The sequence below is a fragment of the Culex quinquefasciatus genome, chromosome 2 (genome assembly GCF_015732765.1).
Source record: "Culex quinquefasciatus strain JHB chromosome 2, VPISU_Cqui_1.0_pri_paternal, whole genome shotgun sequence".
Taxonomy (NCBI): Eukaryota; Metazoa; Arthropoda; class Insecta; order Diptera; family Culicidae; genus Culex; species Culex quinquefasciatus.
Window position 1 is genome coordinate 179188959 of NC_051862.1, and position 17217 is coordinate 179206175.

The 17217-nt window shown below is 39.2% G+C and overlaps 3 protein-coding genes across 3 annotated transcripts; 2 read left to right on the plus strand and 1 right to left on the minus strand.

Moving 5' to 3' along the window:
• The first annotated feature begins 1106 nt into the window (after positions 1 to 1106).
• On the plus strand, positions 1107 to 3753 carry LOC6037004 (venom dipeptidyl peptidase 4). Its single transcript, XM_001846916.2, has 5 exons — positions 1107 to 1200; positions 1264 to 1648; positions 1709 to 1902; positions 1957 to 3527; positions 3591 to 3753. The coding sequence occupies exons 2-5, from the start codon at positions 1266 to 1268 to the stop codon at positions 3678 to 3680; spliced, it is 2238 nt and encodes a 745-aa protein (XP_001846968.2). The 5' UTR covers positions 1107 to 1200; positions 1264 to 1265; the 3' UTR covers positions 3681 to 3753.
• Positions 3754 to 3995: 242 nt separating this feature from the next.
• Positions 3996 to 5800, minus strand: LOC119766422. Its single transcript, XM_038250958.1, has 3 exons — positions 5662 to 5800; positions 4298 to 5605; positions 3996 to 4237 (listed from the first exon to the last, which is right to left on the minus strand). The coding sequence occupies exons 1-3, from the start codon at positions 5704 to 5706 to the stop codon at positions 4040 to 4042; spliced, it is 1551 nt and encodes a 516-aa protein (XP_038106886.1). The 5' UTR covers positions 5707 to 5800; the 3' UTR covers positions 3996 to 4039.
• Positions 5801 to 8259: 2459 nt separating this feature from the next.
• LOC119767290 lies at positions 8260 to 9436 on the plus strand. Its single transcript, XM_038255568.1, has 3 exons — positions 8260 to 8390; positions 8460 to 9122; positions 9191 to 9436. The coding sequence occupies exons 1-3, from the start codon at positions 8337 to 8339 to the stop codon at positions 9386 to 9388; spliced, it is 915 nt and encodes a 304-aa protein (XP_038111496.1). The 5' UTR covers positions 8260 to 8336; the 3' UTR covers positions 9389 to 9436.
• The last annotated feature ends 7781 nt before the right edge of the window (positions 9437 to 17217 follow it).

Sequence of the window (17217 nt, forward strand, 5' to 3'; positions counted from 1 at the left end):
TCCATTTCTCTCCGATATGGATGAAGCAACTTTAATCAGTTATTTTATTGATTTGGTGGCAGTTTAGTGATTGTTTTTGCAATGGGATTGTGCAACCCACCAATAAAAACACATTTCCGGTGGTTGGAGATTCGGGGGACGGCTCTCATTCATGTGCTGAGCGATGAAAACCGTGACGCTGAGTGTCAACAAGTGGTAAGCAAAAGTGGTGAAAATTTTGGACCTAATGGGCACCTAGCGGTTTGCCAAGAAAAATGTGAAGAGTGATATATTTTTTGCTTTATTTCAAATTTAGGAGGAAAAAGTGAATGATCCTTGCCCACCAAAATGATGATAATGACTGCATGTATCATTCTCAAGTGGCAGATTCCTGCCAGGTTTGGCAAAATGCACAATTTCTTTGACTTAGGTTTGGTAGACCCAAAATAGGTACTAGGCCCAAAATAGGGACAAATACCCTAGGTTCGTGCAAGAAGAATTACTTCAACTTGTTTAATACCTAGTATTCATGAAATTACGTTTTGAAGTAAAATAATTATGGAGCACTGGTGCAATAATTGGTTTAACCCTCTAGGTTAAATATGAAAAAAATGAAGTCTAATCGTGGAATGCTGTAAATTTACCGTATAATTTATATCCTGTTTTTGTGCTATGAAAAAACCTGAATACCATGTGACATAATAAAACCATAAAACATCATTGAAAAACTATTACTTTGTATTGTTTTTTTAAACTGTAAAGCTTATTTCAATTACTGGTTTGTGTATAAAAGGCAATGAATCATGCAAATCTGTGGAATTCCTTTAATCTTCAACTGTACAAACCCAAAACTTTTTTCAAAAGACATCCTCAATATGCTAAAGCAGTAGCAGTCGATAAGAACGTATGTTACAGAAATACCCCAATCCCAATCGGAGAGGGAAATGCCCCTGCGTTCGAGTGTCGCCTCCTCAAGGGCTCTCCCGCCACCTGTTTCAAGTTCATTCAGCGTAAGCCTCGTCTCCCAATCAAATTCACACAATTATTGTCATGTCCCGCGGAGACAGCTCGGATTTCGGCGCCGTTATCTCTGTATACGCAATTAACTGTAAAGATAATGGGAAACAATATATGAACGGTCCCGTTGATCAACCCAAAGCCTTCGATACCTTTCGACAACCTGTCGAGCCTCAGTCGAAAGTCATCGCTGGGAGTGAGCAGGTAATTGATTTGAATTTTTGGCCGAATTGGGTCACGTGAGATTTTTTGATTTTTTTAAGCTAGCAATGAAGTTGACTTTACTGACCCTCGGGGTCATCCTGGGCACCGTTGTGTCCGCCCCAACCGAACCTAAGGCGGATGAGTTGAAGGGCTTCTCGCTCGAGGAGGTGGTTCCGAACCAGTTTGGACAGCGTTTCTTCACCGGTACCTGGTTGACGGGCAACGAGCTGCTGTACCGCAACGCGGATGGTAATTACGCGCGGCTGAACGTGGCTGATAAGACCGAAAGTGTGCTGTTGGATCCGAAGGACTTGGAGGCCAAGTGGCCGGGGGCGTCCGTTCAGTTTGTCAAGCCGAACTTTGACAAGGTGTTGATTCGGTACGCTGTTCGGACGGTGTTCCGCCACTCGACGCTGTCCAAGTATGCGGTTTTGGATCTTGTCACGAGGTAGGGCTTTGGTTGGTGATGATTCGAGCGTATGATTGTGATCTTCTGGGTTGTTTTCAGAAATTCGTACGATGTAGCTGGTGGAGAAGAGGTATCGATCTGTATTCTATCGCCTACCGGTGGATCACTAGCTTATGTGAAGGCCAACAACGTGTTCTACCGTCCAAATCTTGTGGTAGATCAAGAAGTTCACTTGACTGAAGATGGAGTACCGGGGGTGATCTACAACGGAGTTCCCGATTGGGTTTATGAAGGTAATTGCTCTGTTGAGATGATCTAGCTGTTATCTTACAAGATATCTCTTGTAGAGGAAGTCTTCGGCACGGACGCCACTTTGTGGTTCTCGAACGATGGATCACACCTCGCTATGGCAAGTTTTGATGATACCGAAGTGAAGGAGTTCTCGTATCACATCTACGGAGAGCCGGAGGATCCCGCTTACCAGTATCCGGAAGAGTTCAAAATTCGCTACCCCAAGGTCAACACGACGAATCCGACGGTTCATTTGCGAGTTCGTGCTCTGAACAACCTTGCGGAAACGTGGATCGAGCTCCCTGCTCCGGTTGACGTGATCGGTGAAGATCATATTCTGGGCACGGTCAACTGGATTGGAAATGACGTGGGAGCGATCTGGCTGAATCGTAGACAAAACGTGGCCACCTTCCAGAAGTGCAACGTGCAGTCCCAAGTCTGCACGGAGCTCGCCGGACTGAGTGAACCTAACGGCTGGTACGATGTGTACACCCCGCGTTGCACCGCTTCCGGTGATCGCTGCTTCTTCCTGGGTGATCAGCACGGTTGGAGACGGATCTGGGAAATTCGGGGGGATCAAATCACGTTCAAATCCCCCGAGGAATTCACCGTTGCGGGCATCAACGGATACGACGAAGCTAACAACGATCTGTACTACACGGCCATTCCAGCCCACAAGCCGAACCATCGCCATGTGTATCGCGATGGCGGTTGTCTAACTTGTAACCTGCTCAAGGACAAACTTAGTAACGAAACGCCCTGTAACTATGCCAGCGTATCGTTTAGTCCCGATTTCTCGTACTTTGCCGCGACCTGCTCCGGACCGACGCCGTCGTACTCGCAGATCTTCCGCACGGCTGATCTTCAGCTGGTCATGGACTGGGAGCTGAACGTGCAGCTGCGCGATCGGCTGTCCGGCTACAAGAAGACTCAGGTGCGCTTCCTGCGAGTACCGGTAGCCAACGGTATGGAGGCTTCCGTGCGGCTGTATCTTCCGCCGGAGATTGACTTTGAAGTTCCGGAGAACAACCAGCGTAAATATCCAATGATCGTACAGGTCTACGGTGGACCCAACTCTGCTCGCGTCATTGACACGTTCACGGTCGGTTTTGGGGACTATCTGACCACTACCAAGCAGATCATTTACTGTCAGATCGATGGTCGCGGAACCGGTAACCAGGGCTATGAGTTCCTGTTCACGGTGAACAACCAGTTGGGATCGGTGGAGATCGAGGATCTGATCGCGGTGACCAAGTCTCTGCAGGACCAGTACGCGTTCATTGATAGCGAGCGGACCGGTGTTTGGGGTTGGAGCTACGGTGGGTACGTGACTTCGATGACCCTGGAGAAGGACAGCGCGCGGGTGTTCCGATGCGGGATCGCGGTAGCTCCGGTCACCTCGTGGATGTTCTACGACTCGATCTACACGGAACGGTTCATGGGTTTGCCGAGAGAGGATGACAATGCGAGGGGGTACGAGGCCGGTGACGTGTCCCGGTTCGTGGACGGAATGGAGGGGCACCTGTTTTTGCTGATTCACGGCAACGGGGATGACAACGTGCACTACCAGAACTCGATGGTGTACGTGCGGGCACTCGTTGAGAAAGATGTGCAGTTTGAACAGATGGTGAGCGGATTTGTTTGAGTTGTTTTTTGCACAAATTGCATGATATTCGTCTTTTATTTTCAGAGCTATCCAGACGAAGCCCATGGCCTTGTGGGTGTTCAACGGCACCTGTACCACACCATGGACAGCTTCTGGAACGAGTGCTTCGCATGATGTGGTCTGCTTAAATAAAACTTGCTTAGTGACAAGTGCTAGTCAATTATGAAATCACCATTTAGTTTGCAAAAAGGACGCCATTTTGAAATTTTCTTCAGTCGACTCTCTGGCTGACGATCTTCTCGATATCAATATTGCCCCATCTGTCAATACATTTTTCAGCCCCTTCAAATAGACTTTGATTTTTCTGTTCTATAATCTGATACTTCCCGCTCTCGACAGTCCCTTCAATTTCGACATCGAGAGAGTCCACTGGAATACCCTTTTAGGTTACCTAACCCCGCTAAATGTATCCCAAAGAAAACCACAATAATTAATCGACACTTTATTGCTCCGCTAAGTATTGATAACATTTCTCACTTGCTTCCCGTGGTCAAACAAGTGGTGATCGAGTTGGTCAGCGCCTGGGCCTGCACGATCGTCTCGTTGAGCCCTCCGTTGACGCAGTTCTCGATGCGATGAATCTGCGATACGGTCTCGAACTCCATAATCAGGTTGACCGCCAGCACCTGGGCCGTTTGATCCGCGATTGTTTGGTTCTTTGTGTTGACAAACTGTAACGGGGACAGAAATTAGAATATTTCCGTGGGGTTTTTTCAAGAATGTTTTCTTACATTTCCGAAGCATGCGTTCATGGCGGCCTTGGTGCTTTTCGGTGACGAAGCCGATCCGTAGCTGGTGCACTGGGCGACACGTGCCGCGTACGCAGTGAACTGGGCCTCCAGCATGGACATGTAGTCGCCGAGGATCGTGATGAGCTGGTACGCGGGTGCCGTCTCGCGGGTCATGCAAGCCTGGATGATGGTCGTCGTTTTGGCGTCCATTTCGAACAGTGCTGGCCCGTACAGGGTGTTGCAAGTGGCCGCGTTGGCCGAGCTGGCGACGACCGAGGTCGAAAAGTTGAGGACGGCGTTCTCGATGGTTTGCGAGATCTGGGCGGTTGCGTTCTGGGTGACGTTTTCGGCACCGGTGAAGAGGGAGTTCAGAATGTCGGTAACGTTCTGCTGGGCATCTTTCGATTTGCCAGCGACGTCGTCCACGAACGAAATGATCGACATGGCAGCCTGCGTGGCGTTCTCACTAATGATGGGATCAATCAGGAGGGCACCGATTGCGGACAAAGTTCCGGTTAGGGCCGTGTTGATGGTGGTCAATCCCGTACTGATACGGTTGTTAATTTGTTTGGTGACTGTTTTGAGCGTATCGCTGAACGACGACTGCGTTGTATTGATTGCAGTTTTGGTGGCCGCTATTTCAGTGTAGAATTGCTTCAGAGCCGCCCCGGACCGTTGAAAGCCTGCCCGTACACCGGTCAACAAGGATCCGAACGCATTGCTGGTCGTCGCCAGTTGCTGCAGGGCCAAGCTTAGCTCAACCGCCGCTGAGGTCGGAATCTGAGACGAAATGTAAGACGCTGACAGACTACCGGACGCCTTGATGTTGAAAACCCCGGTTGAAATTTTGTCCAAATTGGTTTGAATAGTCTGCAACGTGCTGCCCATAACGGTAATGATAGCAGTCAGCGTGTTGGCCGTCGTATTGCCAGCGGTAGCGTTAATCCGGCTGATCAGCGCCGAGCTTTGATTCAAGAAATCGAACGCCGCGTCCAACGAGCTGTTCAAATTCGAAAAGATGCAAGACGGCGGAGTATACCAATCGGCAGCATAGGTTGCAATCTGCGCCAGCAACCCGTTGACCGTACCGGTCACATTCTTGGTGAACTGCAGCAGTGCCGTTCCGGCATCCGTCAGGTTGGTCGTCCCGTTGTAGGCCGATGGGGTGAAACTCCCGAGAGCCACGTCAATGTTGTATTTTCCCGTGGCACCACCCCCCGCCGACGAAGCTATGTTCGGGCTCGAATAGGACACAAATCTGATCCACGTGGGAATGCCAAAATCGGGACTCGGATCGGCCACCGTTAGCTGCAGTGGGAAAAAACCGTTAAATCTTACTTTTTTTTTCAAACAGACCAACTTACGCATAAGCCCAACACCAATGTCCAATATATTGCTAATTTTCTCATTTCTCGTGTGAGCCGTACACCGTAATAACCGTGGCAGATCGGTAGACAATACGTTTTATATCTTGTTATACTAAATCGCGCACATTTTGCACGCTAATTGTTTGAGATTCGGTGGTTCAATATTTAATCAGAAGACGCGTCAACCGAGAATGACCTTCGCGGGATACAGTTGCAGAACTTTCGAATGAAAAAACGTTGGTTTTCGGAGAAGTATTGCATTGTTCTAAGAGAATAAAAAAAAAATTCAAGACAATAATTTTGGGCTGATTTTAGCGTGACTTACTTTATGGATGAAGCCGTATCAGCAATTTTTGTCAGTGACCTTTTTTCAAGCGCTGGATATGACTTAAAGTATTAGAAAACGAAAGAACCAACAAAAACAGTTATATTCATACTGTTTCATACATTTACAAAAAGCTTTAAATTTACTGGCATTTTTAAAACAAGAAAAAAAAACTTTTAAAATACGTAAGATTTTCAAAATTTAGATGAATTTCGGATAATCGAATCACGAAAAAACATTTTTTTCGCTGTCTTATTTTTGATTGTTGATTTGTATAACCCCAAACTATGCTAAAATGCTCAAAACATTTTATTCTTTTAAAGGTTATTCTACCACCAACTACAGATGAGAATCATTATTCAGCAATTCCCCACGAAAACAGCATGATTCGAAAAAAAAGTGACCTACGCCGTGTTAGGGTGGTTCGAAAAATGGCAATTTTCGCAAAAACCACTTTTTTTCAAAAAATCATATCTCCGCGCCATTTCATCCGATTTTAGCTGTCTTAGACGCAAAAGAAAGATGATTAGTTTGGCTATTTGGGAAAAATAGAAAGAAGTTTCAAAAATCTAGCTTAACATTTGAAAAGGTTGTATTGTATTGTGTGTGTGTGTGTGTGTGTGTGTGTGTGTGTGTGTGTGTGTGTGTGTGTGTGTGTGTGTGTGTGTGTGTGTGTGTGTGTGTGTGTGTGTGTGTGTGTGTGCAACCAACCAAACGGGACCACGCGGCCGCTTCTTACAAATTGAGTTGCTTCCATGTATTTTTAGAACTGCATTCTATACATGCAAATAACTCGCATAGGCATTTGGAAGGTGTTAGCTCTGCCGAGCTTCGGTGACCTATTTCTACGCTGGCTAGCCGAGCGCGAGGTATTTCAGCTTTATCGGCAAGCCCCGCCCTGAAGAACGTTTGCACCAATCGGGTTCAAACATTATTTAGAACTTCCGAACCCTTGTCAAATAGGGGGATGGCGTCGCTATTTTTAGACCACATTTTCCACTTTTGCTCATCGAAACCGACTGCTTTATCGACTTCATTTTGCTGGGCGAGATAGGACGCCGTCTATTTTTAGACGATGACTCAGCACTTTTACACTCTTGCGCTTAAAAAAACCAGGTGGCAGCACGATGTAACGCCACGTCCCTATGGACAAGGACCCAGCGCGTATATAGTTGGTAGTAACAGTATTCCTAATTCCAGTCATAGCTCAACAAGCCGTGATGGCGTAGTGGTTAGCATTTTTGCTTACCAATCCAAAGGACGGGGGATCGAACCCCGACTCGAGTGACTTTTGGTTTTTCGTTCATGTTCAGAGTTTCAAGATTTATATTTCCTAAACTTTCTCGTTGGGAGCAGATGGGAATCGAACCCAGGACCATTCACTTACAAAGCGAACATCGTAACCAGTCAGCCACGGCCGCTCCCCTTAACATTTGAAAAGGTCGTATTAAAACTTAAAATGCTGTTTTGAAGGTCTCCAAAGAGCCTATGTCTGAAAATATTTTTATCTGATTCCTCGGAAAATTTTACATAACATATCAAAAAATGGTGAGATACGATTTTTTGAAAATAAAAACTGGGTTTTTTGACGCGTCACGCGCAAACATGGGAAAATGACGAAAACGGGAAAATCGACTTTTTTTATTAAAACTGCGATAACTTTAAAATTTCAGCGATGACCTATACATGTCAGGGCACCAAAATGTTCGTAATTGAAATACGCAACTTTTTACTATTTTTTTCAAATACTAATCACCATTCTTTTGCGCCTAAGACAGCTAAAATCGGATGAAATGGCGCGGAGATATGATTTTTTGACAAAAGTGGTTTTTGCGAAAATCGACGAAAATTGCCATTTTTCGAACCACCCTAACACGGCGTAGGTCACCCTAATACGGGTCTATTTATTTCGGCCAAGGAACCCCCAGAAAAAATTTTAGCCCGATCGGAGAACTTTTTTCCGAATCATGCTGTTTTCGTGGGGAATTTCTGTATTGCATTAATTTATTTAATTGTGTCAAATTCAAGCCGTTTTGATAAAAAAGAAATAAAATGGGAGGCAAAAATTTGATCAGACAATTTATTAATCACATTTTGCTTCTGATCTATTTTATCAAAACTGTCCTAATTTAACCAACAAAATTCGAGTCACTCGCGTGGAGGCCAGTTGCATTCGCATTCGCGTGTTTTTCCATTCCCCAGTGTCAACCCAGGTTGGGCTGTTTGTTCAGTTGGGCTTTTTGCACCGCAAACCGAATATTCATTTTAAATCTATATAAATCTGTCGTCCTGTCCCCAGCCACGGAGATATTTTTAAGAATCGCTGACGTGCGTATCACGAGGAGACATGAATCGATCGCGATTAGCCACTTTGCTGCTACTGGTCGTCGTTGGGGTACACGTAAGCTATTTCTGAACAGGTCACAAGATTGAGCGTCAGGTTTTTCAACGAATACTTTTCCTTTTCCAGTACTCGACGGCCGATATTGCTACCACCGTAAGCTATCAAAAGTCCGTCGTCGATGCTGCGGTCACCGCACTGTCCGGTGCCATTAAGGACCGAGCCTCGGATATAAGAAGCATGTTCAAGACTCTGATCGGTGGCGTCGTCTACAACCAGGATTGGACCAAATTTTGGATGGGATATGTCCTGGCAGATCCGGTGACCGGGCCGATGGCCAATAAGATTTCTAAAGAACTAACCGCCACCGGTCAGGCACTGCTGGACAGCATGGCCCCAGTGGCAGACAACATAAGCGCCACTTTTGATGCGGTTACCAAAGCAATCTCACCAACGATGACCGCCAATCTTTCGGCCACGATGGACGCGATCTCTGCCGCAGATACCAACATCACAATCCAGTTCAGTCTCTCAACCTCGTCGAAACTGCTAACGTGTTGGTGGAAATACATCGGATCACCAGCCACCATCGTCACAACCGCTAGTTCGGGTTTTCAAAAGTTTTTAACCGACGAAAAGAATGCGTTTTCCCGTACTCTGACGGCCGTATCCGATTACGCCCAACTGGCGGGCAACAATTTCCGCAGCATGGGCACCACCGCCGATTATTGCAACAGTCTTGGACTGACCCGTCCAGATCTTAAGAACAGAACCATCGCCTGTCTTCAATCGGTACCCTTCGAAAAGACCCCCATCCCCGCTAACAATCAACTCTAATTACACCTCCTCTTTCTCTCCAGCTCCTGGAATACGCGATCCCCCAGTTGAATGAGGATCTGGCCTACCAGCAGGACATTGTCGTCCAACTGGCGGCGACAGAGGCGGGCAACTCGATCGGCCGTGCCATCTCCGGAATCAACTCGGTGGCCGAGCAGGCCATCACCGCCGCCCGGATGCTGCCCGACGATGTGGCCAACTGTTTCAAAACGGGAGTGTGAAGATGCTCGGTGTAAAATGAATGAATCGTTTCTAATCGAATAAAAAAAAACTACCAAGTTCTGTGGATTTTTAATGGTTTAATCAACGAGACAGGTTTTCTTTTCACGTTTCTGGTAAGGCCCGCCAGCTTATTTTATTCGTCCTGAGAACCTATGTTAAAACAACAATGTTAGACGGTTTTTTAGTTCACGAGTATTTCTAAATTTTATTAGGGTTTAAGATTTAATATCGTAGCTAGTGTGCTACATTGTGACACGTCTGTTATAAAAATATAGGACGTGTCACAAGATTGCACGAAAGTGACGATATAATGACATTTTCCACAGCACTGAGCCGAGAAGACTTGAAATTGAAGCATTTTTTTAATTTTGATTCTACATGTGTCAAGGTCACAAGGTTACAACCTTGACACATGTAAAATCAAAATTAGAAAAATGCTTAAATTTCAAGTGAGCCGACCAGAATTTAGTCATATCAAATTCTTTTATTATTATTAAACCAACTTTTAGCGAAACAACTCAAAATTTTCTAAATGAAAAATTTCATTTTCATTGAAATAAATGAAATGCGTTTTCTAACCTAAATCGCCAAAAATATTGTCCAATTGAGGCTGGTTGAAATTAAATTTAAAAAAAAAGATTTTTTCCAAAAAAGTTCAAATTTTCATTGGAATCATGCTTTTAAAATCATATTCCATATGTTTGCGCTAAATCAAAAATATTTTGAATTTTAATGAATTTTCGATGCAAAAAAATAATAGCAGACTGAGAAAAACGCAATGAAGGAATAGTTTCAGACATAAGCTTTCTGGTCCAGATACCTTCAAAACGGCATTTTAAAGTTTCATACGACTAGGCTAGATTTTAACTAACGTTGAAAGGCCAACTAATCACCTTTCATTTGTGTCCAAGACAGCTAAATTCGGTTGAAATGGTAGGGAGTTATAATTTTTTTGAAAAAAGTAGTTTTTGCGTAAATCAACGAAAATTGCCATATTTCGGACCACCCTAGCACGAAATATTTTAACAGAGCTGGTTCTGTCAGAATCCTGCTAGAATGGTGGAACATTTCTGCTAGAATGCTGTAAGAATATCCAGCTCTGTGAGAATTCTGCTAGAATCTGGGCTAGAATCCTGCTAGAACGTCGTGACTGGGATACACCCTATGATTTTTTTCAAACCATTTTAATTTGAAAGTTGGAGCGGAAGCGTTTTTGACTGGTTTTATTAAAATTACTTTGTTTTACTTAACAATATTTCTTTTTTTTTTTCAAAAAAATTTCAAATACACTCAACTCCCGGTGGTTGGTCACTTTTTCGTTTGACACTTTTTTAGTTTGTACCCCGTTGGTTGTGTAGGGATTATGGGTTGCAGAATTGAATATGTAATAAATTATTAAATGAGTATTTATTATAAGATTGATATAATTCATAAATAAGAGTTAAGAGCGCAACAAAAAGTGCGCACCTTCATGAATATTGCATCGTTAGCTGATTGTGGATTGAGTGCGAGAGCGCGCTAGCGAACTGCGAGAGAGAACAACGAGCGAGAAAACAACGAGATGCGCGCGGCCGGCGAAAGAGAGAATGAAGATTGTCAAATCAGTTTTGTGGTTAATTTCTGTGGAATAAGACGTGTTGTTTGTTAATTGCAAAATATCTGTGTTTTTATTATAAAAGAAAGTCCCCGATCACGACAATGGCACAGTCCGGTAAGTCGAACCTTTTGATTCATGAAAGATCATTTGTTTTGCTTGAATTGTTGTGTTGTGAAATCCAACAGTTTTGTTTACCTGCCAGGATGCAGGTCCAAAGTTTCGCTTTGTTGTTTTGCCCGTGTTTTGAAACAGGTAAATTTTTGCTTGAACTTGTTATTTGAAATTGATAAAAGGCATTAAACTATCTGCGATAATTGACGGTCTTGAATTTAATGAATGATTTGCTTGTTGTGATATTGGGAACGAATGTTTTGTTTTGAAGTAGTAAGTTTGGCTTTTCGTTGTGATAATTGAAAACCAATGTTTTATTCTAAGTTTATGGTGGAATTTGAAGGCAAATAATTTGCTCGAAATTTGATTGTTTTTGTACAATCACATTTTTGCTTTAGATTTGATTGTTGTTGTTTTGATTGACGACCAATGTTTTGTTTTTAATTTGATGCAATGCATAATTGTTGTTGTGGAAATTGAACGCCAATGTTTTGTTACGAATTGGACTTCAATTTTTTTTCTTATTTTTGTGATTGATGAAAATCAATATTTTGTTTATAATTTGACAAAAGATTTGACAAGATTGTGGAAATTGAAAATCAATATTTCGTTTTGAATTTGATGGAGGATTAGTTTGCGATTGAAGGTAGATAATTTGTTTTTAATTTAGTTGTTGTTTTGGTAATTGAAATCAAATTTGTTGTTTGAATTTTATTGTTGTTATTATAATTGACGACCAATGTTTTGTTTTGAATTTGATGCAAAATTTGATTGTTATGGATTGTTGTTATTATTGATGATCATTATTTTTATTTTTTATTTTGGATTGGATGCTGGTTATTTTGGTAATTGAAGACCAATGTTTATTTTTGAATAAGATAAATATTTGCTTCTTGTTAGTTTTGTTTTAAATTTAATGAAAGATATGCTTGTTGTGGCAATGACTTGATGCAAAGTCCAATAAAATCACAAATTACAAAATTTACAGGTTTAATTTTGATTGAAAGATTTGATTGTTGATGAGGGAATTAAAGCCCAATGTTTTGTTATGATAAGATGACAAATTTGCTTATTTTTGCGATAAATGAAAACCAATATTTTGTTTCGAGTAAGATACGAGGTTTGATTGATATTGTGGTAATCGAAAACCAGTTATTATTTTGAATATGATGATAGATTTGCTTTTTATTGTGGCAATCGAAGGCCAAGATTTGTTTTCTGAATTTGAGTTTTGTTATTATAGAACGGTATTTTTTTTCGGTTTTAAATTTAATGCAATATTTGATTGTTGTTTTATGATGGGCAATTTTGAGTTTTAAATTTGACGCAATATTTGATTGTTTATATGGTAATTGATGACCAATGTTTTGTTTTGAAGTTGATGCAAAATTTGATTATTAATTTTATGGTTAATGAAAAATGTTTAGTTCTCATTTGAATGAAGATTTGATTGTTGTTATTATTGACGATAATTTGAATTTGATGTAATATTAGATTGTTGCTTGATGCTGTGGAAATTGAAAACTATCGTTTTAGAATTCTAATGAAAATTTTATAGATTTATGCAGAAATTGACAATCAACGTTTTGCTTTGAAATTTGATTTGAGCAACGTTTTTTGCCGTTATAATTGATTAGTCATGGTTAATTTTGAAGTCTCTTCTGTGTTGGAGACTGACAAACCTCTGTGATGGTAGTCAGAAAAAAGTCTCCTCTGTGTTGGAGCCTGACAGACCTCTGCGATGGTAGTCAGAAAAAAGCCTCCTCTGTGTTGGAGCCTGACAAACCTCTGCGATGGTAGTCAGAAAAAAGTCTCCTCTGTGTTGGAGCCTGACAGACCTCTGCGATGGTAGTCAGATTAAAAAAATGAATAATCTGTGCTGGAGTTCTTTGCGATAGCAGTCAGATAACAATCTTCTCGATAAAGGAACCCGACAGACTTTTGTGATGATTTTTTTTAATAACTTCGCAGAAGGAGCCTTATGGATTTTATGGATTTTAAAAATATATTGTTCAGCAAATCTTTTCATTCAATTAAGGACCGTCTTTAACATCACAAAAGAAATTGACCTAAGAAAATGAATAAATAAATTTAAATGTGAAAGTGAGCACTTTTTGGTATCCACAAATAAAGCAATATGTATTTTGGCATTATGTCTGTGATTACCTAAAAAAAAATGATTTTAAATTCATCGAATAGGACTAAAACGGTTGTCACTAACACTGGAGTTGTCATCTCTTGAAAGATAAACCTCTAAATTGAAAGACGTTAATGATTAAGTATTCCATATTGATAGTTGTTATGGTTAATTGTTACTTTAATCGATTTACTCAGCTGTGATACAAAAGTTGCTTGAAATCCAACATTATTTCACAGGGAAGTAAAAATTTAAGTAATCGTTAACATGAACAATACATTATTAGTTAAAAAAAGGTAAAATAATTCACTCAATCATTAATTTGATGCATTTTTAAATAATAAATAATAAAGGAATGATTAATCATCAGAAATGCTTAAAATATAATGTAAAGTGTGAGAGCGTTGCGTCACAAGAGAAAATAATACAAATATTTAAATATTAATTTTGAGTTGAGAAGTATGAGTGACAATTTGAGCAACGAAAAGAAAAACATTATTTAAAAAAAACTAGGAAATATTTATTATATTTATTTTTATTTTTCAATGCAATATCTGTTATTTGTATCAGAATATTTCAAAATCATTCATTAGTTTCGATAGAAATTATATTTTAACACTGTATTATTTTATTGAGTTAAAAAAAAAACTTTCAGAATTTTAGTAATGTAAATATATCAAAATCAAATTAAGAGAAACATTATTTTGAAATAAATTAAAGAAACTTTGGGGTTCTTTAATCGATTGTACATAATTATGAAACCAAACTTTTTCAAATTACATAACAGGAGTTTATCAGCAATGAAAAAGTTAAAATTTTAAATAAGAAAAGAAATTATTGACAGGGATCGTAAAGATTGTGTTTAAAAAAAAATAAGTTTCTGTTAACAATCTACTCAAGTAATATATCAAAGTTGCTTGGAACCCATTTTACATTACGAGAAAAATAAAACAAAATATTTAAATATAAAACATTAAACAATCGTTCAGCTGTTTTTAGATAAGCAAGATACGTTTTGAAGGAATTTATGGTTAGGATATTGTCTCCTCCATGTTGGAGCCTGACAGACCTCTGCGGTGGTAGTTTGAAAAATGTTTCGCCTGAGCTGGAACTCTTTGAGAAAGTAGTCAGATTGCAATCTATACATCTATGCATTACAAGAATAATTGAATAAAATATGTTTTTTGTTGTTATCTGATAAGCACAGTACATTTTGAAGGTATTTATAAATAATATGACCTTAAACATTGTTTTGATCATGATTAAATGTAACATTGAATAATCTAATCTACGGTAATATCAAAAGTGCTTGAATCCATACCTTTAGCTACAATAAATACAATTTGAAGAGAAAATTAATTTGACATATAATAGAAATCGAATATAGCGGAACGGCATTTATTTCAGTTTATATATTTTATTTTTATTGCAACAATTTACCACATGATTTTGTTTTATTCATTAGAATAATATTTTCTGTACTATGTTTTGTTTCAAGATAAACAAAACTATTATTAAGTAGACACAACAGAGAAAAAAAAACTATTCGGTAAAAACTATCGTTTGTCTGGTTAAAAGATCGCATAAGTGAATATTAATAGAAAGTTCAAAATTTTTTATATAAAAATTGAAAAATGTTGATACTACCATGCATTTACAGAACAAAATCGTAAAATCGGTAATTTTTTTTTAAAGAAAGCTTTTGTGGCAAAAATAAACAACATTTGATATTATTTTTTTATAAAAAAAAATGTATTTTGTGCAGCAAAACACATTTTGAGCATTAATTGAATTATTTATATTATTTTTGCAATTTGCTTCATTTCATTTATTGAGATTGCTTTTCAAGAAATCATCTTAAACTGAAATATGGACTATTTTTTATTTTATAAAAGTGTACCGGTACTGATGAAAACAAATTCTTCGAAAATATTACTGATTTTGCATTTTAGTAATTTTTGCCATGATTTATTAACAGTTTCAAAATTAGTTAAAATGCGGAAATTTTTGATACAATGTTAAGCGGTGTTTGCACATCGGAAGGAACCGGTCAATAAAAAATTCAAATGGGCAGCAGTAGAAGCGAAAGCAAGCCAGATAGGGTGAAGAAAAGCCTCAAGAAAACGCTCCCTCTCCTTTGTTCTGCTGTTCGTAAAGCTGTTTTTTGACCCCTTTCCTTCCGATCTCCATACTAGCCTTTATTTAAAAAAAAAATTGTTTGTTTTAGCTGTACAGCTTGGTTGGGAATAAATTACAGAAAAGTACAGATAAAAATATTGAAAATGAGGAAGGAATAAGCTTGCTTGTAGATCCATTTTGGGTGTTTTTGGGTATTAATTACAAACATATTGCATAAAATCAGTTTATGTTTACCTTCAAGTCCCGTCTGGTGGTGGTGGATCAATCGGACGTGGCACTGGGCTTGGGCTCATAATCCATAGATCGGTTTGAACTCCGTGGCGGGCGCACATAAATTCAAAGTGTAAATTTGAGTAAAAACAATATCTGTGCCTGTCATAGTTTTTGTTTCAGATTTTTTTTTTAAATAAGTTAAATAAATTACCACATTGTATATATTTTTAGAAATGTTTATTCTTTGTTTTTTTATGGTACACATAAATTTAAAACTTTAAAAACACCAGAATTATGCTTCATTTGTTATTTAAGTCAGCAACATGTTAGATTTTTGAATTTAGAACACATTGTTTTATATTTCATATTCACAAAATGATAATAAATAAAAATAATGTGATTCCATTTCATTCGAAATGTTTAAAAAAATAAAAATTGCTTTTGAATTTGAATTATTATTTTTTTAAATCGTGTTGTTTCAGCAATGTTTGTAAAATTTGCTTTTTAATTTTAAATTACATAAAATTTAAAGAAAATCAGGTAAACAATCACTAATCTCGTATTGCATAAAAAAATGATAAACCTGCGTTTATTTGAGAAATATTTGTGGTTTTTGTTTTTCTCCTCGTTTTTTTCTTTTTCTTATATTTTCAGGTGTTTTTAAATTTTCAACCTCATCAGCGCATTCCATTTTCTACAACTCCTGCGATCGGATGTCAGTCTCTTGGACAACATAGATGAAACATTTCGAAGACTGCGCTTTCGTATTTAGATCAGCATGAAAACAAAGTCGAGGAACCCGACGAAAATCTTTTAGGAAATTTAAAAAAAAAAATTGATTGATTTAGCATTCATGCAATTTTTCTGTTAGGAATTATGATTGATATTCGTCATCTTGAGAGTAGAAAAGAGGGAGAATGTAGGGATTATGGGTTGCAGAATTGAATATGTAATAAATTATTAAATGAGTATTTATTATAAGATTGATATAATTCATAAATAAGAGTTAAGAGCGCAACAAAAAGTGCGCACCTTCATGAATATTGCATCGTTAGCTGATTGTGGATTGAGTGCGAGAGCGCGCTAGCGAACTGCGAGAGAGAACAACGAGCGAGAAAACAACGAGATGCGCGCGGCCGGCGAAAGAGAGAATGAAGATTGTCAAATCAGTTTTGTGGTTAATTTCTGTGGAATAAGACGTGTTGTTTGTTAATTGCAAAATATCTGTGTTTTTATTATAAAAGAAAGTCCCCGATCACGACAGGTTGGTCAAAGTCAAACTAAAAAGTGACGAACTGTCACTTTTTACACGGCGCTCACGCACACTATCAAAACAAACGTTTGGTAGTGTGTGTGAACTCCGAAAAGGGGTGTCAAACTAAAACGTGACCCCGTTCGTTTGACAACAGTTGGTGTCAAACCATCGGGGTTTGAGTGTATTATGGCTCACCAATATGCCCAATATGGCTGAAATTTTCATTGGTTGTTTGCACGTGAATATTTTTCTATTTAAAATTAATCACAAGTGATTTAAGACCACGTTTAAGACAATAGAGATTCCTGAAATTCAAATGCTACACTGTACAAACAAACTGGATGCACAGAAGTTGTTGGTTTGAGTTAGACAAACG

What these genes read in the sequence shown, in the direction of transcription:
- LOC6037004 (XM_001846916.2), top strand. Translation starts at nt 1,266, where the DNA reads ATGAAGTTGACTTTACTGACCCTCGGGGTCATCCTGGGCACCGTTGTG. An exon ending in GTTTTGGATCTTGTCACGAG is followed by an intron (nt 1,649 to 1,708) that starts GTAGGGCTTTGG and finishes GGTTGTTTTCAG; the next exon opens with AAATTCGTACGATGTAGCTG. An exon ending in TCCCGATTGGGTTTATGAAG is followed by an intron (nt 1,903 to 1,956) that starts GTAATTGCTCTG and finishes TATCTCTTGTAG; the next exon opens with AGGAAGTCTTCGGCACGGAC.
- LOC119766422 (XM_038250958.1), bottom strand. Translation starts at nt 5,706, where the DNA reads ATGAGAAAATTAGCAATATATTGGACATTGGTGTTGGGCTTATGC. An exon ending in CATTGGTGTTGGGCTTATGC is followed by an intron (nt 5,606 to 5,661) that starts GTAAGTTGGTCT and finishes TTCCCACTGCAG; the next exon opens with CTAACGGTGGCCGATCCGAG. An exon ending in TGAACGCATGCTTCGGAAAT is followed by an intron (nt 4,238 to 4,297) that starts GTAAGAAAACAT and finishes TCCCCGTTACAG; the next exon opens with TTTGTCAACACAAAGAACCA.
- LOC119767290 (XM_038255568.1), top strand. Translation starts at nt 8,337, where the DNA reads ATGAATCGATCGCGATTAGCCACTTTGCTGCTACTGGTCGTCGTTGGG. An exon ending in TGGTCGTCGTTGGGGTACAC is followed by an intron (nt 8,391 to 8,459) that starts GTAAGCTATTTC and finishes TTCCTTTTCCAG; the next exon opens with TACTCGACGGCCGATATTGC. An exon ending in CCATCGCCTGTCTTCAATCG is followed by an intron (nt 9,123 to 9,190) that starts GTACCCTTCGAA and finishes CTTTCTCTCCAG; the next exon opens with CTCCTGGAATACGCGATCCC.